At 41.6% G+C, this 26,649-nt stretch overlaps 1 protein-coding gene across 1 annotated transcript in view; it reads right to left on the reverse strand.

Moving 5' to 3' along the window:
* The window catches only part of LOC122932912 (rab9 effector protein with kelch motifs-like), a 96,396-nt gene that overhangs the window by 67,937 nt on the left and 1,810 nt on the right, over window positions 1-26,649 (reverse strand). Inside the window, exons 3-7 of the mRNA XM_044287590.1 lie at window positions 11,172-11,244; window positions 10,752-10,794; window positions 5,028-5,106; window positions 2,911-2,999; window positions 1,487-1,633 (exon numbers count right to left, since the gene is read on the reverse strand). Of these exons, the coding sequence (XP_044143525.1) occupies window positions 1,487-1,633; window positions 2,911-2,999; window positions 5,028-5,106; window positions 10,752-10,794; window positions 11,172-11,244 (431 nt within the window). The remainder of the gene's footprint in view (window positions 1-1,486; window positions 1,634-2,910; window positions 3,000-5,027; window positions 5,107-10,751; window positions 10,795-11,171; window positions 11,245-26,649) is intronic.

Raw genomic sequence — 26,649 nt, forward strand, 5'->3', positions numbered from 1 at the left:
ACGCCGCTTATCAGACCTAGAGACCACACGGGATGCCGATGTGAGTCTGGGCGGCGGAGCAAGGACATCTCTCCACCTCCACTCAGCATAAGAGGGGTAACGTACTCTGCCCCATGGGGTTATATTCATCGATATACTATTACAACGCTATGCATGGTAGTGCGGTCCAGCTCATAGACCAACATCATTCTAGATCCCCATAGGGCATTATACTTGGACTCGGATTGCCCACCTGGGATCAGGTCCACATTTTGCACCAGCGGTCATCACACTGCTTGTTTGCGCCGTTTAGGCTTTTATGCCCAATTGGGCACATTTGTATGATTTTATGGATGTATAGTTTTATGCCAGTTTTTATATCAGATTTACATTAAATGTGGTCATTGTCACTTTACATTGGTGGTCCCAGATAATTGAGTGCCCTCCTATTGTTTATATTTTGCACTTTTCTCTCTGGATTCGGGTGGATCTGTGGAGTGAGCACCTTCTCTTTTGGGAGTGTTTGGGGTGAGCCACTGTTCATATATATATATTTATACTGTGTGTATATATATATATATATATATATATAAAAATAAAATTTGTATATACACAGTATCATGTTATATATGTACTCCAGCCATGAATTGAGATAAAGAAATGTAGCTGGCATATCTAGCAAAATGTGCCAAAACTTTAATGAGTTGAAGACCGGACCATTTACCCCCATTCCTCACTGGGCTAATTTTTTATTTTTTTATGACATGTGTCTTTGAAATGATTTATGGAAGCATCTTTGAAAGTCACAACTTTTTCCGTTTGGCTAGATTAATAATTGTGGGGCCTTTTTGGTGTTACATGGGGCATTTTTATGTCATTTTAATTTTAGCATTTTTGTTTTTATTTTTTATAAAAAGAAATATGTAAAATAAGAGAAAAATGCTCCCCTGAAGTAAACCATATCTTTTCTTTAAATTTGTGTTTTTCTATTGTGCCAAAATATGAGTTTTAAAAATTATGCAAAATAGTTGTTCAGTGCACTGAGAGCATTCCCACTACCCCTGTTGCACAAAAAAGAAGAGTCTCTCCTTCAGCCATCCACCCCTCACTCTGAAGGTAGATTGACAGGGGCAGGCATTAGTTATGTCATCTCGTCTTACCCTGTCTTGCGCAAGCTCCCCTTCAATTGCACATTGAAGCATGCTCAGTAGAGCCAGGAGTCTCTGCCAGGAGGAAAACTGCACATGCGCCAATGTGTAATCATATGGATCTTCCACAAGAAGACAGGACCATGCAAGATGGCATAGTTAATGCTTAGCCCTATTGGTTCACAGAAAGCTGACTCTTGATTCACTGAAAGCTGACTAAACAGACCTCATAGTTAATGGGAAGAAAGCAGTTATGCATTTAAGGCATGGAATTATCTTGATTTCAGATAATCTTCACAATACCAGCCAAGCACTAGACAATCATACAAATTTATATAAGGGTTTATAAGGCATGATACCTGTGTTAAACATGTGCAGGTCATCTACAACTCTTCCATGGTAGATACCGCCAAAAACAAAGACATTTTCACCAACAGTGGCCACACTATGGTTCAAGGTCTGAGGAGCAGCTCCAGTCGGTTTTAATTTCTCCCATTTTAATGTACCTGTAATGTATGGAAACTTTATATTTGTAAGCTCTGTGAGAATTTGTTTTTCTGAGACAAAATAAAATAACTCTGACAGCTGAGTTGAAAATGCTATTGGGTAGTAAGAATATGCATTACTGAGACTTTCATTCCATGAAGTTCAACATATTATCCTACAATGTTGATCTAAAGAAAGGTAAAATAAACCCTTATATGCAGTCTTTATATACAGAATAAAATACCTTTCTGACTCTAGTGTGTCAGAATATGAATAAATCCCTTGTCCCTCACAGCTTTCTTGTATAGACAACTTGACATAGATACCATCATAATATCCTGGGAAGTAGCCTCACTGACCCCACTCTTCCCGAGACAAACCTTCTTTCCCCTACCTAGCCATAGTGGATGCTTACTTGTAATGGTCATAGGATGCATATCACTGGGACACATCTTTGGACTGACAAACTGTTACCACTGTAGATAGAGAGAGATCAGGACAATGAGCCCTAAGGCTAGAACCCAGCCATCTTTCCCTACCTACTTGCAGTACAAGCCCTAGATAGCTAGACTGCAACTGGTTGACTGTTCCTATGCTATTTAAGTGCATAGACAGACAAACATCAAAGACAGACAAACACAATAGCAGAGTTGTGGGTAAATGGGTCCAAACCAGACAAGTTATGCAGTACCAAATAAGAGACAGAGACTGGTCAGAAGACAAGTCGAGATTAGAACCAGACAGACAATGCAGTACCAAACGAGAGACAGAAAGTTGTCCGAAGACAAGCCAGGGTCAGAGGAACGAGCAATCCAATAAGCACAGGAACAAGGAACCAGGAACACAGCTAGTGAGTCAGACTATCAATGGCACTGGTGTATGGCCAGGAAGGTGTTTAAATAGAGCGTCAAGTCCTTAGATCAGAATCTGACAGGTCCATGACTCGGCGCTCCATTAGTCAGAACACAAGCACACAAGAATAGAGTAGCTGAGCAATCAGCCCACTGCTAATCTCCCCCAGCACACCGCCGCTGTTGGTTGAAACAGAGCATTGCATTTTGTTGCTAAGGATGCTGTCGCTACTTTAAGGAACGTGGCTTAGTAGTGCGTCTCTCCTGGCACAGCCGTGCCGAGGCTGAGGATCGCTGCTGGAGCCTGGACAGGTACGTTTCTTACAAAAACTAATTAAAACTAATCAGACATGATCTATAGTACAGGACAATATCTTTCTAACAAAGCTTGATGTGCTTGCTAAAGGTACTGAAGAGAAATCTACAAACCATTTAATGCTTCTTACCCAGGTCAAATGAATATATCCCAGGCAAACATTCAACAGCATCTTTGTCATCATGACCTCCAAACAAAAAGATTTTCTTTTTCACAACACTGTGGAAAAAAACAACAGCATGTGTTCTCTGTAAGGGCAAGCGTATTACTGTAGGCAGTCTAATGTGAAAAAGTTGCCAAGTCCATAAAAAACAGGTTTATTTAGCTTACTTTAGGTATACAGGATAAAGATACAATTTAACAGATTGTATACTTTGAGTTAGTACTATTTAAGCAAAGTATTTCTCTGTAGAGAATCCTATGGAAAAAAACATACAGTACCAGAGAACAAACCCCAAGATCTACAAAAACGTTGTATATGAAAATTATTTATTTATTTTAGACTTTAAAATAACATCTGACCACAGTGTCACAGTTTTTGGCAAAAAACACCAACAAAAACACTGTAAAAAAAACCACTGTGTGAATACAGCCTTAGGGTCCATTCACACGTCCATAAGTGTTTTGCGGTCCACTAATTGCGGATCTGCAAAACACTGACACCGGCCATGTGCGTTCCTCATTTTGCGGACTGCACATGGCTGGCACTATGAAATAAATGCCTATTCTTGTCCGTGGCTATGGACAAGAAAAGGACATGCTCTATCTTTTCTGCGGGGCTGCGGAACAGAACTACGGATGACAGGCAGCACACGATGTGCTGTCCACATCTTTTGTGGCCCCCCTGAAATGAATGGTTCCGCACCCGTTCTGCAAAATTGCGGAATGGATATAGACCCATTCATGCGGATGTGTGAATGGACCTTTAAAGAGGTATTCCTCTAAATTAAGCCCCCCTTATGTGTTTGACCTCAGGAAATAATCATACTCACCTGCACCCTACCGCTCCGGTCCTGCTTCCTGGCTCCATTCGGCAATCTCATGGTCCCTGGCTTGTTTACTTCTGGCTGGGGTAAGGATAGGGTCGCATGTGCTACTGCACAAAATGACTGGCCTCAGTGGTGAGATGTCCCCAAATGGCACATGAGCCAGCAGTGATGTGCGGAATAGGGACAGGTCACCACTACGGTCAGTTGTTGGCTGCAGCAGAGCGCATGACCATGTCCATACCCTGGCCAGAAGCAAAAACGCCAGGAGACAGAAGATTGCCGAACGAAGCTAAGAAGCAGGACCGGAGAAGTAGGGTGCAGGTGAGTCTGATTCTTTCCTGAGGTCAAACATGTTAAGGGGCTTACTTTATAGGGGGATCCAGTCCTAGAGTATCCTTTTAATGATATAGATTTCTTTGCATGTTTATTTATTATTAAATTGCAAGTTTTCATGTAAAAAAGTTTGGTTTGTCTTCTACAGCTGGCATACATATATACACTAGACAGGTAGCTGCAGGAAGCCATTCTGATAAATCCATCAGACTGGCTGTCTGATGGCTTGGGTCTCCAGTTCTTCTCTGACCTCTTGTAAACGATCTATTAAGTACGATTTATGACCAAATCAATATACTAAGCAGCCAGCTGCTGAATGCGGTTCTAGAAGATTCCAACTTGTGAATGATCTGCTAAGCTAATTAATCACCAATATTGAACAATCATCTAAAACATATTGCATTTTATGAAACTGAGTTTTTAGAGGTGACTTCTTTATTTCCATGTTGTGTTTGCGAACATTTAGACACTGACCCATGAATCGCATGTATTGATGTAGGCAATGTAGCGTTTGCATCAACGCTTGGAGTGCTGAATGTGTTAGTTAATAAGTAGAATCGTGAAGGATATTTAAAAGCAAAGAGTAGAGCATTAGTACTGAAAACTTGATGTCCGGTTGCTGCGGAAAACAATCTTAACATATTTTACTATAGTCCATGCATTGGTGAAAAAATCATCACGGGTGACGCTAAGGAGGCTCGACCCTGTCCCCGCCTGCCACTGGCTGCTCCCCCCCTTCCCCGACACCGGATGTTTTCATCAGTGTACAGGGAGAAGCAGCAGCGGCGCAGGTAGCGGGATAAGTATATTACCTGTGAGGGGCCCGGCACATGGGGGGGGGGATGTTTCTGAAATTGGATAACCCCTTTAAAGGATATGAAAGAAAGAAAAAACAAAAAATCTTCCACTAGTCACATATACTTACAAAATGTCATGCCCTTCTCGAGGGGTTGGTATGTGGCCAGTGTGTGGAATTAGTTCCCATGTTAGATCATTTGGAGTAACTGTTGAAGAAAGTATTTGAACCACTTACAACAAATTCTCAGCTTTTTGTGCAATTTACATAAGTACATATTACTGTGTATTAATATTTTTGTTTTAATTTTATAAACAGTTAAAGGGGTATTCCAGGATTTTACTACTGATGGCCTATTCTAAGAACGGGCCATCAACAGAGCTGTGTAGTTCCAGCACAACTTTCGGAGCTAATGCAGAACGGCTGATTTGCGGGGTTTGGGTTATCAGACCCTGCTGATCTGATACTGAAGGCATAACCTGAGGATAGGCTATCCATAGTAAAATCCTTAAAGTTCACTGTAATTTTTTGTTATTGAGATTTGTCCAGCTCCTGCATTCAGTGGTTGACCAGACATGCTCAGTAGCTTTCCTGATCTTTCTCCTCTCAGTGCCACTGTTGAGATCAGAGCAAGTGAAGCAACATAGACACATTTGGCGATTTTCACTTCTGCATTTGTAATTCAGGTTTTGAGATCTGGTACAGGATCTCAAAACCTGAATTTAACGGATCAGTTTTGTCCCCATTCATTGTCAATGGGGATAAAAATGATCAGGATGCATTAGCCTTTTATACTCAAGGGAAAAATAAAGGTTTGGAATCCTGAAAGCCCAAAACAGGTCAGACCTTAAGGGGTTGATAGAAACACTGTATTATTAGATAAAAGCAAGACAACAACCAGAAATTAAGGATAAAGGTACTCAAAAATATATTGGCCCCCATAGTTTGTCTGCAGCATTTTCTGCATGATGCTGACAAAAACAATCTTGTAGAAATCCTGAGGAGAACAAAGGGGGTTAATCTCCTGATGATCGGTGATGGGGCCAAGAACAGTACAGAAAAAAACACAGTAGGAAGGCTCCTGCTGCAACTGCCTCTTACAGCTTTTCACTGAACTGTGAGGAGGAGGAGGACATGAATGACCTCCTGGGACACAAAGAATATTTCTTCATGAAACATGGGACAATATTGTGCCAAGGAATAGGAGAAGATGAATGGAATGAAGACTAAAATTAGAGCAGCCTTTGCTATTCATTCTTTGCTATTGGTGATGCAGGTGGTTATTCAGAGGTGTATGAATATTCTACTATGGGCTTTATGAGACATTCATGCAATCACCGTGCTCACTCTGTTCCCTATCCTGATGAAAACTCTTGCTTAATACCTAAGGCAGGAAAGAAAGCAACAAATAAACAAGGATTATAAAAGCATAAAATGCATTTTACTCTATTCCTTTGATGGGAATAATAGTATTCAGTGTTTTTGTTACACAACTGTCCTCAGTTTAAGGGTCCATTCACACGTCCTGTTTTTTTTCATCCTGAAAAACGGTCCGTTTTTTGCGGATCCGTTGTTCCTGAAAATGTTTCCGTATGTCATCCGTTTTTTGCGGATCCGCAAAAAACGGAAACATGTATACATTTCAATAATCAAATAAAGTTGTTTGGATTTCTTTGAAAAAAAATTAAAAAATAAAATAAAATTTGTTATGTGTTTCCAGGAACGGAATCCGCAAAAAACGGATGACATACGGAATGACATCCGAATGTCATCCGTTTTTTGCGGATCCATTGACTTTGTATTGTACCAGGATCCGATTTTTCAGGACAAGAATAGGACATGTTTTATATTTAAACGGACATGCGGAACGGAACAACGGAAACGGACAGCACACATTGTGCTGTCCGATTTTTTCCAGGACCCATTGAAAATGAATGGGTCCAGATCTGGTCCTGATCTGTTCCTGAAAAAACGGAACAGATCAGGAAAGAAAAAACGGACGTGTGAATGGACCCTAAATGTTACTCAGTTTTTCTTTTATATGTAAAACAATACTATAGTAGAGTACACTAAACAAAGGAGTTGGCATTATTCCAGGATTTGAAAAATTGATTTGCAAAGGAACATGTATCGAGAACAAGGGGCATAAGCCAAAGAAAGTACCATGTAAGTTAAAACTTAACATTTAATAGTTTAGTATAAAAGCTCATAAATATTATTTAAAATAACAAGAGAATAGACTTACTAAAGTGCAAGACAGTGAACCAGTGCACATAAAAAAGAACAGTCTTACCATATGCGACTTGTCTTGTTTGAGGCAAAAAGGAGGGTATGGTCAACAGAGTGGTTTAGGCAAGATTTCAGTTATTATCCCCAGTATGGTCCTACTTGGCCTAGACTAAACTAGTTGTCCAGTTAGTTGGAGACACCTCTGGACCGTCCCTAACCAATAACTAGAAATCCCTATCACAGCCCTAAGGCAGATATTGCCAGATCTGCGTTGGTTGTTGAAAATGGCAAAATGAGGAATACTCGACAGAGCAGAACAGATGGTCCCAACGCGGTTCTATTGGGTAGTCATTCCAGTGTCATCAGGGGACAATTGGTAACCTCAAATAATGCTGATAAACAAAAAGTCCACCTAAGTATGTCAGGTGGAATGTGTAGCAAGGCTGCCTCCCAAAGGGTATGGCTAACTGAAGAGGAATCACAGCCTCATGCTGAAGAAGTGCTGCATTGCAGTGTCCCATGTCCAGCCTAAAGTACCAAGCCAGCTAATTAGTGTGGTAAGCATCAAATGACACGGTATCGTGGAGCCGCCCACCAGAAGTGCGCCGTTTGATGTCACTTCCACCCAACATTTCCGCCCTCCGGAAGCGCGATGCTATGTCGAGCACATTGTCCTGGTTAGGGTATTTTCACACTAGCGTCGCTGGATTCCGGCAGGCAGTTCCGTCGCTGGAACTGCCTGCCGGATCCGGCAATCTGTATGCAAATAGATACCATTTGTAGACGGATCTAGATGCGGATCCGTCTCACAAATGTATTGCAATAACAAATCCGTCTCTCCCATTGTCATCTGGAAAAACGGATCCGTTTTTTATCTTTTTCACATTTTTAAAAGTCTGCACATGCACAGACAGCAAGCAAAACTGGATCCGTTTTTCCGGAACACTTAGGGCCGGATCAATGTAAAATAATGCAAGTGCAGTGTTATTCTGTCCGCGATGGAGACAAAACTGAACTGAACGAAATGGAGTGCACCAGAATGCATTCCGTTCCGCTTGGTTGCGTCCCCATCGCAAATAACACTGCACTTGCATTATTTTACATTGATCCGGCCCTAAGTGTTCCGGAAAAACGGATCCAGTTTTGCTTGCTGTCTGTGCATGTGCAGACTTTTGAAAATGTGAAAAAGATAAAAACCGGATCCGTTTTTCCAGATGACAATGGGAGAGACGGATTTGTTATTGCAATGCATTTATGAGACGAATCTGCATCTAGATCCGTCTACAAATGGTATCTATTTGCATACAGATTGCCGGATCCGGCAGACAAGAATAGGACTTGTTCTGTTATTTTCGCAATTGGAATTGCGGCCCCGGAAGTGCGGGTCCGCATTTCCGGATCCAGACCGCATATCGTGCGCTCCCATAGAAATGAATGGGTCTGCAATTCCGTTCGGAACGGGATTGCGGACGTGTGAATTGGAGCCTTAGTCGGAATTGAACAAATAAACCCTGTAAGGTTGTAACACTGGACAACTCTCTCACTGGACAAATTTCAGGACTGGTAAGGACTCTATGTTAACTAGCATAGTCGTGTACCATAAATATTAAATAAGTTTGACATCTACATGACCAAGGAATAACCTCCCAATTTGCAAGAAGAAATGCATACATTTTTGAAAACCACTCACTAACCGTGGCTGCGTGTGAACCAATCCTAACATTTCATATATCGCATCTACTAGAAAACAGACTCCGCTATTTGATTTACAGGCTTTTCATAATAACAATGCTCATGTAGTTGCTTACCTTATGTTTAGGACCAGAGCACCAGACCCCATTGACTATAACATGAGCAGGTGGGGATCTGGACGATTTCCAGCTTGAGTGCTGGGATTTGGCCATACAAAAACTGGAGCAAGCACCTTTTTTGTTTGGCTGAAATCAGCACTAATGCCAGATACAGGCCAGATCACCGCAGGGTCCCGTTATGGACAGTGGGGTCTGGCGGTGTTTTAGCCCTATCCAGCTGTGTCAGATACAGTAAACTCTGCTGGATCAGCCTGCTAGATTTAATGCATAGGTGAAAGTGGTCTAACCCAATCACTCTGGTTGGTTTACATCCTGTATGCAGCACTTCCTGTTGTTATATCTAACCAAACCCATGATGCACTTCTCCTTTCTCTGCCATAGCTCCAGCACCGCCCCTAACAACGCCCAGCTAGTTTATAGCTCCTCCCACCCAGCTAGTTACATAGAAACTCCTCTATCATTGCCCCTAACACCCAGCTAGTTTATAGCTCCTCCCACCAGCTAGTTTTATAGACACTCCCCTATCACCGCCCCTAATAATATCCAGCTAGTTTATAGCCCCTTCTACCCAGCTAGTTCTATAGACACTCCCCTATAACTGTCCCTAATAACACCCAGCTAGTTTATAGCTCCTCCCACCCAGCTGGTTACATAGACCCTCCACTATCACCACCCCTAACAACACCCATCTAGTTTATAGCTCCTCCCACCCAGCTAGTTACATAGAGACTCCCCTATCACTGCTCCTAAAACCCAGCTACTTTATAGCTCCTCCCACCAGCTAGTTACATAGACACTCCCCTATCACTGCCCCTAACACCTAGCTAGTTTATAGCTCCTCCCACCCAGCTAGTTACATGGAGACTCCCCTATCACTGCTCCTAACACCCAGCTAGTTTATAGCTCCTCCCACCAGCTAGTTACATAGACACTCCCCTATCACTGCCCCTAACACCCAGCTAGTTTATAGCTCCTCCCACCAGCTAGTTACATAGACACTCCCCTATCACTGAGGCGTCCATATATATAATATCAAGAGAAATAAAGAATTGCATGGAGATGGTCATGTGACCACAGCCCAGAACTGAAGATATGAGTAATAAAGGTAAGAAAACACATTACAAAATGACGGTTACTTGCAGCAATGATTATTTGAAAGATGTGCAAACTGAAAAATCAGCTTGCTATGGCTATGTACACCTTTGGGGGCAATTTTCTTTATTATTGCATTATACTTATTTTAAGCTAAATATATTTTTTTCAATTGGTCTTTATTAAGAATATGGAATCCTTTTTTCTGTACAGAGCTGACATGCTCCACTAGCTGCCTGTAGATTGTCTGTCTTTTCCGTCATCTGAGGAGCAGACGGACTCCTTATCTCTGCTCTCTCACATTATAAACACTTATGTCAATCCTTTTCTTACTGATAAGAAAGAGGCTTAAATAAGTGTTTATGACCTCTTAGTAGTTTAGAGATAAGGGTAATGGCACAAAGTGAAAGTACCAGTCACACAGTTAGAAAAACGGTTAACCCTTTGTGACTTAACAGCTCAATATTTTTTTATAAAAGCCAATTGAAAATATGATTTTTAGCCAAAAATAAGTTAAATGCAATCATGAAAAAATTGACTCCTAAGGTACATAGACTTTAAGGTTACTTGCAACTTAACTCTTTCACTGTATCACAGAAGAAAATTATTAGAAAATGAAGGCAAAGTATTCTCTGAATTGTATAAAACTTGCTGTAACACATATACCACCATTTCACATTTCTAGTTATATACTTCACAGAAATGAGGAAGAAAAACTTACTTGTAAGCATGTAAAAGTCATTGAAGTACACTGACTTTTCATCCTATAAAAATAGAAATGAATGCATTAAATATGTACCAAAAAAATCTATTTCCAGCAATATATATGTCCACATATTCCAGTGATGATACTGACAAGTGGCTTTGTGACTTTTCATTTTGCCATTTTTGTGCTTTTTTATGTTGTTATTGAAACAAACGTTTATTATTATCATATGAATAAAAACAAAAGGGCAATAGGTATTATGCTTGGATATTGTACTGTACAACCAAATCATAACTAGGGAGAAGAAGAAGAATATACTATGTCGTGTACGTATGTCTCACTGTGTAGGGGCGTGGCTACGGCCGGCAGAACAGTGTGGGAGGCGGAGCAAGTACTCGGTGGTCCTATAAACAAAAAAATCACTGCGGCACTTACCAGAACTTTGTTAGTGGTGCAGCCTCCAAATACAAATGCAATATTGCCTGCCACTGCTAATGCATGGCCATACCTACATGTATAATGCACAAATATGTATATAATTAATATTGATTTATTTATACATGAATGCATTAAGTCAAACGAATAACATTATTATGTTGAAAATAATATTTATGGTACGTGTCCAAGCATTGGTCCCAGTGATGCTGCAAACTGCTGATTGGGCTTTTTTCGGTTGTGGTAGAAACCTGACTCTGACTGTTTTCCTGATTCCATTTTCCTCTGCCTTCTGTTGCTGCTTGTTCTGCTTCTGCACTGCTTGCCTGTCTGACTCTTGTGATGTGTTTTTGGCATGCCGTTCAGTTTTCCTCTACCTTCTGTTGCTGCTTGTTCTGCTTCTGCACTGCTTGCCTGTCTGACTCTTGTGATGTGTTTTTGGCATGCCGTTCAGTTTTCCTCTACCTTCTGTTGCTGCTTGTTCTGCTTCTGCACTGCTTGCCTGTCTGACTCTTGTGATGTGTTTTTGGCATGCCGTTCAGTTTTCCTCTACCTTCTGTTGCTGCTTGTTCTGCTTCTGCACTGCTTGCCTGTCTGACTCTTGTGATGTGTTTTTGGCATGCCGTTCAGTTTTCCTCTACCTTCTGTTGCTGCTTGTTCTGCTTCTGCACTGCTTGCCTGTCTGACTCTTGTGATGTGTTTTTGGCATGCCGTTCAGTTTTCCTCTGCCTTCTGTTGCTGCTTGTTCTGCTTCTGCACTGCTTGCCTGTCTGACTCTTGTGATGCGTTTTTGGCATGCCGTTCAGTTTTCCTCTACCTTCTGTTGCTGCTTGTTCTGCTTCTGCACTGCTTGCCTGTCTGACTCTTGTGATGTGTTTTTGGCATGCCGTTCAGTTTTCCTCTACCTTCTGTTGCTGCTTGTTCTGCTTCTGCACTGCTTGCCTGTCTGACTCTTGTGATGTGTTTTTGGCATGCCGTTCAGTTTTCCTCTACCTTGTTGCTGCTTGTTCTGCTTCTGCACTGCTTGCCTGTCTGACTCTTGTGATGTGTTTTTGGCATGCCATTCAGTTTTCCTCTACCTTGTTGCTGCTTGTTCTGCTTCTGCACTGCTTGCCTGTCTGACTCTTGTGATGTGTTTTTGGCATGCCGTTCAGTTTTCCTCTACCTTGTTGCTGCTTGTTCTGCTTCTGCACTGCTTGCCTGTCCCTTATATTGTAAGTCAGAACGGATCCGTTTGGCTCCGCATCGTCAGGTGAACACCAAAACGCTGCAAGCTGCGTTTTGGTGTCCGCCTCCAGAACGGAATGGAGATGGAACGGAGGCAAACTGATGCATTCTGAGCGGATCCTTATTCATTCAGAATGCATTGGGGCTGAACTGATCTGTTTTGGGCCCTTTGTGAGAGCCCTGAAACGGAACTCACAAGCGCACCCAGAAACGCCAGTGTGAAAGTAGCCTAAGAAGAGCATGTGCTCAATGCTTGATGATATAGAATAGATCTGTGCTATTTCCAATATCTGGATTTCTTTACATTACAAAAATACAACTAACAGACAAAACTGATCACAAACATGATACCCACTGCTGTCTAATATTCTATTCTCTGTAACTGAAAAGTGAAGACAAACACTTCTAAAGGGACTAAAAACTGCAGTATATTACATTACTCAGCATGATGCCATCAGTTAAAGGGCATCTGTCAGCAAATTTGTACCTATGAAACTGGCTGTACCTGCTTTGGTCCCATGTTCTTCCCATGCCGTCAGTGCTGAGAAAAATTATGTTTTAATATATGCAAATAAGCTTCTAGGAGCAACGGGGGCATCACATAGAGGCTCTGTTTTCTCTGCAACTGCCGTACCCCCTAAACGTTGATTGACAGGACCAGGCGTGATCACATTCACATAGCCTGGCCCTGTAAATCAAAGTGCAGAGGGCACAGAGAGGGTGGAGCCTCTTGGTGTAATGGTAACGCCCCTGTTGCTCCTAGAGGCTCATTTGCATATATTAAAACCTCATTTTTCTCAGTAAAGCGGGCACATATGTACATGGGACCAACACAGATGCCTTCAGCTGCCAAGTGCACATGTAACAGGTCAGCCAGTTTCATAAGTACAAATCTGCTGACAGATGCCCTCTAAAGTCCATCTAAAATAAATAAGAGCTATCAATGGGTCATTTCCATTACGTTAAACACAGTCAACCCGTTCAATACTATAAATAGAAACTTGGGCAGCCTCTGGAAATGTACTAAATAACAAAAGAAGCCATACTTTCCCCTTTTCTCCCCTGCCGATTCCAGTGCTACAATACAGTCCTCCCTGCTGCTAACGTCATCTTCCTGGCTGCAGCGGTAATATTTCCAGCCAATCACTGGCCTCAGTAGTACAAGTGACATAACTGCTGAAGCCAATTATTGGAACATCACAGACAGGAAAAGAAACAGAGGAAGGACTGGAGCCAGACAGTGGAAGCTGCAGGGGATGAAGGGGGTAACTATCCCTTCCTTTGTTATTTACAGGGGCTGCCTGAGTTATCATTTAACAATGACAACTCCTTTAAAGTGTGAATATGAGCTTACAGGCAGGGGCCTACACAGGTCTTATAGGTCCCCATGGGAGAACTTGGTATAGACTCCTGCCCCCCGTTCCTCCCCCCAGTTTCTGAGTATGTGTGCGTCAGTCACTCCCAGGCAGTGCAGAACACAAACGCCCCAGATTTTTTACAAATTTACAACTTTTTTTTTTTTTATGAAGAAAGAAATTGTAATTAAATACTTTGCATTGAGCTCCCCCTATTGTCAACTGCTGATAGATAATGCAGTGTTTTCACAAGGGGAAGAGAATAAAAAGTTCAGCACCAGGCGTCCCGCGCCCCACTGCAGTCACATAGTCTGCCTAAATGACAGTTATGCCACTGCTTATCCCATGATTAAATAACCTCAATATCAGAAAATAACATAATAATGTTTGTTATTAAATGTTGCTGTTATATACTTGTCATGGCGCCCCCTGGTGTTCTTTTGATTCCCTCTCAGAAGTCCACTTGTGTCCAGTGCTTGGAGGACACACAAACCCAGCACCTGGATGGGCAGTGGAGTGAGTCCTGGTATTGTGCAGGTCAGCTAATAACAATCAGAGCTAGAAATGGCTCCTTCTCACCAGCTTTGAATATATTAGGTGGAAGACCAATCATCATTTGTCGCCAGCACATCGTCCTGTATAAACAGGGATCTACTGCTGACAAACAATTAATCTGTATGGGGATGAACAACCGCTATAACCATCACTCATCACCAAGCAGAAGGGATGATTTCTGCATGTAAATGCTACTAAAAGCAGGCAATAAAACGGTTCATTCTCAATCTATCAAGTTCAATGTGTATCTGTCCTCGTAAATGGGCCCTGACAGTGGTTAGAGCCTTCCCTGCAGTTTCTATTGAATTTCTGATCTGATGGCTACTGGATGAAAGAAACTTTACTGCATTATGCTTTTATGTTTCAAAGACTCCTGTGTAAAATAAACCATATTACAATGTATTTTGTATAGACATTTTTATAAGTAAGTCATGGGGAAAATTAATGAATTCAAAAGAGGCTACTTCTGGAGGTCTAAAAAACAGACAGTCTTATGGTGCTTTTACATGGGGCAAAGAAAAAGGGGTCAGTCAGCACATCCCAATACGCAGGTGCACGTTGTCATTGTTGAAAGCACTAAAACAAAAAACAATGCAACAACACTCTGCAAACACAAATAAAGTACAATAATGCCATTGTTATAGGAAATATTCTGGTGCTAATGCTACGCTCATTTTATAAATTGGAGATTCTTGGCAAATACATTTTGTACAAAATTATTTGTGCCTGTCCGCCGGCGTCAAGGTGATCTCTTTTGTACAGGAACCTAACACTAAATGCTACCTGTTACGGTGCCCTACTGGCCACCATAAAATAGAGGGAATGCAGGTTCCGCATGCAAGCTGGGTCCACTCTATACCTTACCTCTCCTGGTGCCAGAAGGCTTCCAATGAATGCAGTTTGCATTGGAGATGTGCTCTCCCTGCATTCATTGGAAGCCTTCTGGCACCAGGAGAGGTAAGATATAAAGTGGGCTCAGCATGCATGTGGAACCTGCATTCCCTGTATTTAATGGTGGCCAGTATGGGGTAGGTAGCATTTAGTGTTAGGTTCTTGTCCTATAGAGATTGTCTTGATGCTGGGCTGGTAGCGGACAGGCACAAATAATTTTGTTCAAAATGTATCTGCCAAGAATCTCAAACTTATAGAATGAACGTAGCATTAGCACCAGAATATTTTTTTATAATTATGGCATTATTGTACTTTATTTGTGTTTGCAGAGTTTTTGGGGATTTTCCATGGGGCAAATTCATCCCCGTAGGAGCGCCGATTGATGATATACATGTCCATCTATGCAGATTTTTACACGACCTGATGAAACCTTACTGGGGAAAGAATGTTCGTTACTAGGATTGATCATCCCTCGTTCTCTTTGTATATTATCAGCGGCTCATCCTGTTTACATGAAAGCTGTGATCACCTGATTGATATGCATTTGATCATTTTTAACCCCTTCGCTACCAGCGCCGTACATGTACGGCGCTGGAGAGATGTGTAAACATGCTGCCCGCTCGCACGTGCAGCGGGCGTCATGGCCGGCAGATCTCTGCTGTTTCATACAACAGAGACCTGCGGCTAATTACCGTGACCGGCAATAATGCCGATTGCGGTAATTAAAGGCTTTAGATGCCGTGATCAAGCAAAATCACGGCATCTAAATGCGCAAAGACTTGCTACCGATGCCCCGTGTCGCCAATGCGGGCATCGGTAGCTACGCTGTATACCATTAGCCTCACTGACGAGGCTGAAAGTGTTCATACTGCAATTCATATTTTGGCCACCAGATAAGAAATGGCCAGGATAAGAAATGAGCAAAATAGGGTTTAAATGCCAATTTAAAAATCCCTGATAGAACAAAATTAAAAATTAAAAAAACATTATTTATAGGCTCATATATGAGCTACAAAATGATCACAAAAAAAAAAAATATATATATTTTATATATATATATATATATATATATATATATATATATAAAGAAAAGTTTAAATCACCCCCCTTTCTGTATAGTAAAAAATAAATACCTAAATAACTATAAACATCATGGATATCATCACGATCGAAAACGCTCATACTATTAAAATATTTTTTTTTATTTCCAATACGGCAAATGGCGTAATGGAAAAAAGGGCCAAAATGGCCAATTTGCCATTTTTTTTTATTGCTTCTCTTACCCAATTTTTTAAATAAAATGTGATCAAAAAGTCAAGCACACTCCAAAATGATATCAATAAAAACTACAGATTGTTCTGCAAATAAATGAGCCCCTAAACAGCTCAGTAGACATAAGTATAAAAAAGTTGTGGGGGTCAGAATATGGTGATGTAATATTTTTTTTTTATCAAACTTTACATTTATTTTTTACACTATTTAGACATAAAAAACGACACATATGGGGTATCGTTGTAATCGTACTGACCCAGAGAATGAAGGGCATGGGTCAGTTTTGCCATAAACGAAACGCCATGGGTACAAAACCCATAAAACGGTGGCGGAATTGCGCTTTTTTTTCCAATTTCACCCCATTTGGAATTTTTTTTTACAGCTTCCCATTACATTTTATGTCATAATTAATGGTGGCATTAGAAAGTACAACCTGTCCTGCAAATAACAGCCCTCATACAGCTATGTGACTGAAATATAAAAAAGTTATTACTCATGGAAAATAGGGAAGAAAAATTAAAACGCAAAAATGAAAAAACCTCCGGTATCCTAAGGGTTACGGGTGATCTCCAACCTGTTTATACGAGGCAATGATTGGGAACAAGTGTGTTTTGTTCTCAATCATAGGTCCATGTAAAAGGGTCCTTATAAGAAATAGAAGCTTAGGAAGAGAACATGTTTCAGTGTTAATTAAAATATTATTATATGATACATTTTATTGTATGGACTCTTCACAATCATGCTTTCATAGCCTGGAAACCTTTTACACAATAATCTGTTAGTGAGAGTCAGGCTTAGAACAGGAAGTTGTTCAACTCATGCTATGCAGGACGTGAGTAATTAGAAGACACAACTAAAGATCAGGAAATAAAACCTACGTCCTGGGTGCTTGTGATTTACTCTTTTTTTTTCTCTGCTGGAAGCAGCATAATCACAGGTATGTTGTTGCAAAAACCGCATGCATGTTTTTGATACGTTTTTTGCCGCATTCAAAAAAGCATCGGCAGGATATGTGGCAGTACCCTTAGGAGAAAGGGCTAGAAAAAAGCATTGCTAGGCATGACTGCATGAAAGGCACAGACTATACCACTATCATAAAATGAATGAATTGGAGGTGATGGTTAATATGACCATAATGATAAATGCGCTAGGTTAATGATTTTGTCTTTATTATGTTTCCTAGTGTTATACTGAGAAATATAGGGGGGAAAAAGTTGTGAAATGCAAAAATATAAAAATGTGTGATGTCAGATTTAAAGTTAAAATAATTGACTTTGAGTGGCTGTGAGGGGGGAAAACAAGTAACTGGTCTTCAGTATAGTGATAGATAGCAGTATCTGCATATGGTGCCAAGCCCTCGCTCAGTGACCCATTGGTTTACACAATGGAAAATTGCTTGTGACATACAAGCACATTCTGTAGTGTATGCCAGGCAAAGTTTGATTATGTCATGCTCACAGTTACCCATAGCACAATGGCTGACAGATACTAATGTGATAGGCCTTGCTGTAAGATGCATCAAAATTTGGTGCATTTTTGTTGCAATCTGGTGCACCAAATTTTAGATCCCCAAGGGTCATGGTTTAGCTCGAAAGAGGCATGACTAAGGGCTCGTTCACATCTCTGGTAACCTGATTTGGCAGGCTGTTCCAGCATTGCCGGATTCTACCATCCACCGCTGGATCCCCATTGACTATTGCATGCAGTGGTTTTTATCCAGCCAACAGCCCGCATTTATGCTGGTACAGGCTACCGAAAGAGCCTGCTGGATTTAGAAAATCAATGTACACTTAGCTGGAAAAGGACATGAGCTACAAAAATTTTGGCCCACGAACTAATGGTATAAAGTTATACAAAAGTGTCTAGTCATGCATCAAATATATAATTCTGCATGAGCCACTGCGATAGATTTGGCACATCTTTAGACAGCCTTTACACTGTCTACATTTTAGACAGAAAACCATATTACTTACTGGTAATTTCCTTTTCATGAATCCTCCATGAAGACATACCATGAGAGATGACCCGCCTCCAACCAGGTAGGGACAGGAAGAATAAATATGACCCTCCTCCGGCTCCTCCTCAGTGTCTTTCTCAACCGACACCCTAGAGAGTCTTTTCGTCTTTTTTTTTTTTCATACCAACACATACCTCCACCTATATACAACGACATACCTATATATCTACATATATAAATGTATTTATTTTTTATTGGGGGGGAAACCCATGCTGTCATGGAGGATTCATGAAAAGGAAATTACCAGTAAGTAATATGGTTTTTCCCTTTCATCCTCCATGACGGCATACCATGAGCTATAACAAATTAATTTTTATTTAGGGAGGGACTATGGCCTGCAATACTTTCCTACCAAAGATAAGCTCCTGAGTAGCCCTAGTATCTACAGTCGTGGCCAAAAGTTTTGAGAATGACACAAATATTAGTTTTCACAAAGTTTGCTGCTAAACTGCTTTTAGATCTTTGTTTCAGTTGTTTCTGTAATGTAGTGAAATATAATTACACGCACTTCATACGTTTCAAAAGGCTTTTATCGACAATTACATGACATTTATGCAAAGAGTCAGTATTTGCAGTGTTGCGCCTTCTTTTTCAGGACCTCTGCAATTCGACTGGGCATGCTCTCAATCAACTTCTGGGCCAATTCCTGACTGATAGCAACCCATTCTTTCATAATCACTTCTTGGAGTTTGTCAGAATTAGTGGGTTTTTGTTTGTCCACCCGCCTCTTGAGGATTTACCACAAGTTCTCAATGGGATTAAGATCTGGGGAGTTTCCAGGCCATGGACCCAAAATGTCAACGTTTTGGTCCCCGAGCCACTTAGTTATCACTTTTGCCTTATGACACGGTGCTCCATCGTGCTGGAAAATGCATTGTTCTTCACCAAACTATTGTTGGATTGTTGCAAGAAGTTGCTGTTGGAGGGTGTTTTGGTACTATTCTTTATTCATGGCTGTGTTTTTGGGCAAAATTGTGAGTGAACCCACTCCCTTGGATGAGAAGCAACACCACACATGAATAGTCTCAGGATGCTTTACTGTTGGCATGACACAGGACTGATGGTAGCACTCACCTTTTCTTTTCCGGACACCCTTTTTCCTGATGCCCCAAACAATCGGAAAGAGGCTTCATTGGAGAATATGACTTTGCCCCAGTCCTCAGCAGTCCATTCACCATATTTTCTGCAGAAGATCAATCTGTCCCTGATGTTTTTTTTGGAGAGAAGTGGCTTCTTTGCTGCCCTTCTTGACACCAGGCCATCTTCCAAAAGTCTTCGCCTCACTGTGCGTGCAGATGCGCTCACACCTGCCTGCTGCCATTCCTGAGCAAGCTCTGCACTGAAGGCACTCCGATCCCACAGCTGAATCCTCTTTAGGGGGCGATCCTGGCGCTTGCTGGACTTTCTTGGACGCCCTGAAGCCTTCTTAACAAGAATTGAACCTCTTTCCTTGAAGTTCTTGATGATCCTATAAATTGTTGATTGAGGTGCAATCTAAGTAGCCACAATATCCTTGCCTGTGAAGCCATTTTTATGCAACGCAATGATGGCTGCATGCGTTTGTTTGCAGGTCACCATGGTTAACAATGGAAGAACAATGATTTCAACCATCACCCTCCTTTTAACAGGTCAAGTCTGCCATTTTAACCCAATCAGCCTGACATAATGATCTCCAGCCTTGTGCTCGTCAACATTCTCACCTGAGTTAACAAGACGATTACTGAAATGATCTCAGCAGGTCCTTTAATGACAGCAATGAAATGCAGTGGAAAGGTTTTTTGGGGATTAAGTTAATTTTCATGGCAAAGAAGGACTATGCAACTCATCTGATCACTCTTCATAACATTTTGAAGTATATTCAAATTGCTATTATAAAAACTTAAGCAGCAACTTTTCCAATTTCCAATATTTATGTAGTTCTCAAAACTTTTGGCCACGACTGTACACTGTAATGTTTAGTAAATGTGTGAGGGCTTGACCACGTCGCTGCCCTACAGATCTGTTCTAACGAAGCACTTGCTCTTCCAGCCCAGGATGTTGAGACAGATCTTGTAGAGTGGGCTGTCAAAGACTTTGGTGGAGATACCCCTAAAGACCTATAGGATTGCAATATGGCAATTTTTATCCATCTAGACAAGGAATTATTTGTGGCTTTATGACCTTTATGTGCCCCACTGAAGTGTACAAACAAGTAATCAGTTTTCCTGAAAGCCTTTGTGGTCTCTAGGTAGAACAAGATATCCCTACGTACGTCCAGTTTGTGAAACTTCTCTTCCCCTTCTGATTTTGGATTTGAACAAAAAGATGGAATGTCTGTGGAAATTAGATACGACTTTAGGAAGGAAAGATTATCCAATCTAAAAACAATCCTGTTCGGGAAAACTATGCAAAATGGTTCCACTATTTTTAGAGCTTGGATCTCGCTTACTCTATGTGCTGAGGTAATTGCTACAAAAAATAGGGTTTTCAGAGAAACATACTTCAGCGAGGCTTCTGAAAGGGGTTCAAAAGGGTGAATTGTCAGACCTGATAAAACTAAATTAAGATCCCAGGGAGGAACGGTAGGTCTTAAGAAGAGTCTTAGTCTATCTGCCCCTTTCAAAAACCAGATAACCCAAGGGTGGTTCACAATTTTTTCATCAAACACCGAACTTAATGCTGATATACAGGGAGTGCAGAATTATTAGGCAAGTTGTATTTTTGAGGATTAATTTTATTATTGAACAACAACCATGTTCTCAATGAACCCAAAAAACTCATTAATATCAAAGCTGAATATTTTTGGAAGTAGTTTTTAGTTTGTTTTTAGTTTTAGCTATTTTAGGGGGATATCTGTGTGTGCAGGTGACTATTACTGTACATAATTATTAGGCAACTTAACAAAAAACAAATATATACCCATTTCAATTATTTATTTTTACCAGTGAAACCAATATAACATCTCAACATTCACAAATATACATTTCTGACATTCAAAAACAAAACAAAAACAAATCAGTGAACAATATAGCCCCCTTTTTGCAAGGACACTCACAAGCCTGCCATCCATGGATTCTGTCAGTGTTTTGATCTGTTCACCATCAACATTGCGTGCAGCAGCAACCACAGCCTCCCAGACACTGTTCAGAGAGGTGTACTGTTTTCCCTCCTTGTAACTCTCACATTTGATGATGGACCACAGGTTCTCAATGGGGTTCAGATCAGGTGAACAAGGAGGCCATGTCATTAGATTTTCTTCTTTTATACCCTTTCTTGCCAGCCACGTTGTGGAGTACTTGGACGCGTGTGATGGAGCATTGTCCTGCATGAAAATCATGTTTTTCTTACCTTGCAGACTTCTTCCTGTACCACTGCTTCAAGAAGGTGTCTTCCAGAAACTGGCAGTAGGACTGGGAGTTGAGCTTGACTCCATCCTCAACCCAAAAAGGCCCCACAAGCTCATCTTTGATGATACCAGCCCAAACCAGTACTCCACCTCCACCTTGCTGGCGTCTGAGTCGGACTGGAGCTCTCTGCCCTTTACCAATCCAGCCATCTGGCCCATCAAGACTCACTCTCTTTCATCAGTCCATAAAACCTTTGAAAAATCAGTCTTGAGATATTTCTTGGCCCAGTCTTGACGTTTCAGCTTGTGTGTCTTGTTCAGTGGTGGTCGTCTTTCAGCCTTTCTTACCTTGGCCATGTCTCTGAGTATTGCACACCTTGTGCTTTTGGGCACTCCAGTGATGTTGCAGCTCTGAAATATGGCCAAACTGGTGGCAAGTGGCATCTTGGCAGCTGCACGCTTGACTTTTCTCAGTTCATGGGCAGTTATTTTGCGCCTTGGTTTTTCCACACGCTTCTTGCGACCCTGTTGACTATTTTGAATGAAACGCTTGATTGTTCGATGATCACGCTTCAGAAGCTTTGCAATTTTAAGCGTGCTGCATCCCTCTGCAAGATATCTCACTATTTTTGACTTTTCTGAGCCTGTCAAGTCCTTCTTTTGACCCATTTTGCCAAAGGAAAGGAAGTTGCCTAATAATTATGCACACCTGATATAGGGTGTTGATGTCATTAGACCACACCCCTTCTCATTACAGAGATGCACATCACCTAATATGCTTAATTGGTAGTAGGCTTTCAAGCCTATACAGCTTGGAGTAAGACAACATGCATGAAGAGGATGATGTGGTCAAAATACTCATTTGCCTAATAATTCTGCACGTAGTGTATGTACTCTTAAGGTATTTGGACGTAACCCTTTCTCAAATCCTGTTTAAGAATCCCAAAATTGCCTGGATGTAAAATCTCTGAGAAGAGTTCCCCGATTGAGTACACCAACTACAGGACCTTCTGCAGATTTTAGAGTAAATTTTAGAAGTAACTTCTTTACTGCTAGCCGGCATGGTGTCAATTATGGCGTCCGATAAGCCCTTTTACCTCAATGTCACCCTCTCAGGTTCCAAGCTGCCAAATGTAACCTTTCCACTTTGGGATGAAAGATTGGACCCTGCGACAAAAGATCTTTTGGCCTGGAAGGAACTATCTTTTTTTGACCCTCCGAAAGGGAAATTTTCTTTTATTTGTATCCCTAGGTAAATGATTTTTTAGAGTCCGAAGTTCTCTATAAAAATGCTTTCTAAATCCTGGCCAAACATCAAGTTCCCATGAAAGGGCAAACTACATAGTTTCATCTTGGAACTGATGTCGCCCGTCCAAGATTTTAACCAAAGCGCCCTTCTGGCCACTGCCGCTAGTCTCGAGGTTTTTGCTGCCATTCTGACCGATTCTGTAGTGGAATCAGACAAGAAGTCCACCGCTTTTAATAGAAGGGGAAAGGAGTCTTTTAGGGAGTCATAAGTAGCCCCTTCTTTTAGAAGAGATTCCAACTGTGATAACCATCTTTTTAGGGATCTAGAAACGGATGTAGCAGCTAGATTTGGTTTAAATAAAGCAGCGGCAGCCTCCCAGGTCTTCTTCAGACTTTAATCTGCTTTCTTATCCATGGGGTCTTTTAGGGACCCCATGTCCTTAAATGGAAGGGCATTTGCCCCCTTGACTAATTTTGATAAGGATACATATACTTTAGGACAGGACGTAAACAACGCCTCTAATCCGCATCACTAAATGGAAGGCGACGTCTCATAGTTTTTGGAATAAATAATTTCCTATCCAGAGTCTTCCATTGCCTTTTTATTAACTCCTGCATATTTTTGTGGACTGGAAAAACACTCTTTTTCCTTTGTTCTAGTCCACTAAACATCTGATCTTGGACAGACCTCTTGACCTTTTCATCCGAGAGATCCATGGTCGCCCTGACAGCTTTTATCAACTCCTTTATATCCTCAGAGAAGAAGAGAAAACTTTTAAATTCTGAATCAGATCCAGAGGACTCAGAGGAGACAAGGCCCTCTGAATCTGAGTCTTGTTCTGACTCTGAGGCCGATGAACTGGAGTAACCTAATTTAGGTTCACTATGTTTTGATGCAGACGTACCAGGGGTAGGCATAGGATTTTCAGAAAGGGCTGCCCGCATTTCTTCCCTGATTACGTCCCTTAATTCCTCTCCAATAGAAGAAACCAGATCCTTCGCCATATTTGTAGTACATTTTTTGCAGAGTTTTGTAGTATATGAATCAGGTAACATATAACACACTTCTTAGTTTTTGGACTAGGTTTAGCTCTCTGAGCCCCATCCTTATCACTCTAAATGCATACAGTAAGAGAGGGAGACAGAGGTACAAGGGGGTTAGCATAAGTTAAAATATACAGCATTTTCCCAAGTAACTTACAATAGTTGGCCCCTGGGAGGTCTCCATTTGGACTGTACCAGGCTCAAACATGTTTGGCCACTTTACATCTGACCCCTTGAAGTACTCTTACCTGCAGACGTGAGATCAGCAGGCGACATCCGCCTTGATCCTGGGCGCCAATTTTAGCTCTTCCCCCTTAGCGTGCGTTACAAAGACCGGAAGTAGCTCCTGGAACGCACCAGACTTCCGGTGACGTCATTGCAAGTGCCGAAAGTATCGGGCTGCGATGAGGAGCTTGAAAAAGACCGGAGGGACTCCCTGAGTGTCCGGTCTGCACATGGACCTCTGCACCCGACGTGCAGAGCGGGAGGTAAGGAGCAGGGATCTCCAACGCTTACCAGCACCTCAATACCCAACTAGGGCACGGGTGCTGCCTGCTTCCCTCATGTGAAAGGCATTCCATCTTCTTATCCCGCCTCTGCCTGCCTTACACAGAAAGCGGCCTCACAGCAAGTGCCATGAGGATAATCTGTTTCCACCTGGAGGGACAGGAAGACACTGAAGAGGAGCCGGAGGAGGGTCAAATTTATTCTTCCTGTCCCTACCTGTTTGGCGGGTCATCTCTCATGGTATGCCGTAATGGAGGATGAAAGGGAAAATAGTAAATTAGCCCCAGTGTCTGATTCTTGGTGGCCCTGTGAATTAATGTATGGTTCCTAGTCAGTCAGTGGAATAAAGTCAAATAGCAACACAGTAACAGAGATTACTGTTAGAGGGAATCTGTCATCAACATCCTAGCCAACTGTTGGCACAGACACATAGCCGTGGTTCACCTGATTAAAGTGTTATTTTACGTTTGGCTACTTCATATTAGCCTTTTTGGCAGATCCGTCATGGATCTGCAAAAATGCTCCCTTTACCATAATACAACCGCATGCATCTGTCATGAACGGATCCGGTTGTATTATGTCTTGTATAGCCATGACAAATTCGTCTTCAACACCATTGAAAGTCAATGGGGGACGGACCCGTTTGCTATTGTGTCAGAGAAACCAACCTGTGCAGCGGCACAAACTCACTGCCACTTTAAAAGCAGCATCCCACTGTGTATTAGATTGCTTGTAAGCGACTAGTGAATTTCATGGCTCACAATTACTGGTGAGTGTTAGGGAGGCATAAGGGTTGTGCTCTATGATGAGATATTGTAGTCCAAGGGGCCCATATATTGTTCTTACACAGGAGCCCTCTGCTGCTCTCTAGTATGAGACCTAATTTTAAGATGCCTTAAAGGGGTTGTCTGGGATTGAGGACTTTGTTCCATTAGTACAAGACAGACATACATAATAAATACATGTCCTACCTTTTCCACATGTTTCTGAAGCCCCGTTTTCGTCTAGGAAATTATTTGCCGGAAGTGAAGTTTTCTTATACTCAGTGACGTACCGGGTCTCTTGCAGGAGTGCTGAAGCCTCTTCTTCCGGATGCTCAGGGAGCCTGGTGATGTCACTGGCACTGATGGGCGGTCTTTAGCACTGCTCTAGGCAGTAAAACGGCTAGGGCAGTGCTAAAGCCCGCCCATCAGACTCGGTGAAGCCTACGCCTGGCAGAGGCCTCCGCCTGGCAGTGTGTTATTGTGAACAAAAGAGCATTTGCCATGCGCAATTTAGCATAGCGCAAAGGAGAGCATGAACTGCTCTAATGCTCAAGTCAGGGGGGCCTGGGTGAAAATAGAGGTTAGTCCGGGTTCAGCTCTGAACCCAGACAACCCCTTTAAATAAATGAGAAATGCATATGATATTAGTATGATCCAAAACTCTGAGAAATTTATTATTTTACAAAAATGTTTCATGTACTGTATGTTTTATTTTCACATTAAGTAAATTCTTCTGGGGCATGGGTGAAATCTATCATACAGGAATGCAATCTTGTTGCTTAAAACAACCAATCAGTTCCTATCATTTTATTTCTGTTTATTGCCTGCATCTACCTGAAAAAGGAGCCTCTGTCATAGCACTGCAATGCTGGTAGATTTCCCAGAAGGGATACACCCCTTGCTTCTGAGGGAAATGCATCTAGCTGTGCAGCTGAAGAGGGGATTGAAATGGCTGAAAAAGACATTAGGGAAGCCCAAAAAACTCCTGCTCTTTCACAGTTATGATTGTACAAAGCAGCACAGCCATTATGCAAACTTAAAAAAAAAAAAAAACAACTCAGGTACACTTTAATATTGCTGTATGTTGTTCTGCGATAAATATTAAATCTACTATTGTGCAGTGCTAGCCAATATTAATTTGTGCGCTAGAGATGTTATTTTCTAACTGGCCCTAGCACATTAAGGGATGCCATAACACAGGTAAGAAAAAGCAAAATCTGTAACAGGATTTTTGTTTTTTCAATCAAACATCTTTATGTTATGTGTGATCCAA

The sequence above is a fragment of the Bufo gargarizans genome, chromosome 1 (genome assembly GCF_014858855.1).
Source record: "Bufo gargarizans isolate SCDJY-AF-19 chromosome 1, ASM1485885v1, whole genome shotgun sequence".
In the NCBI taxonomy this organism is placed as follows: Eukaryota; Metazoa; Chordata; class Amphibia; order Anura; family Bufonidae; genus Bufo; species Bufo gargarizans.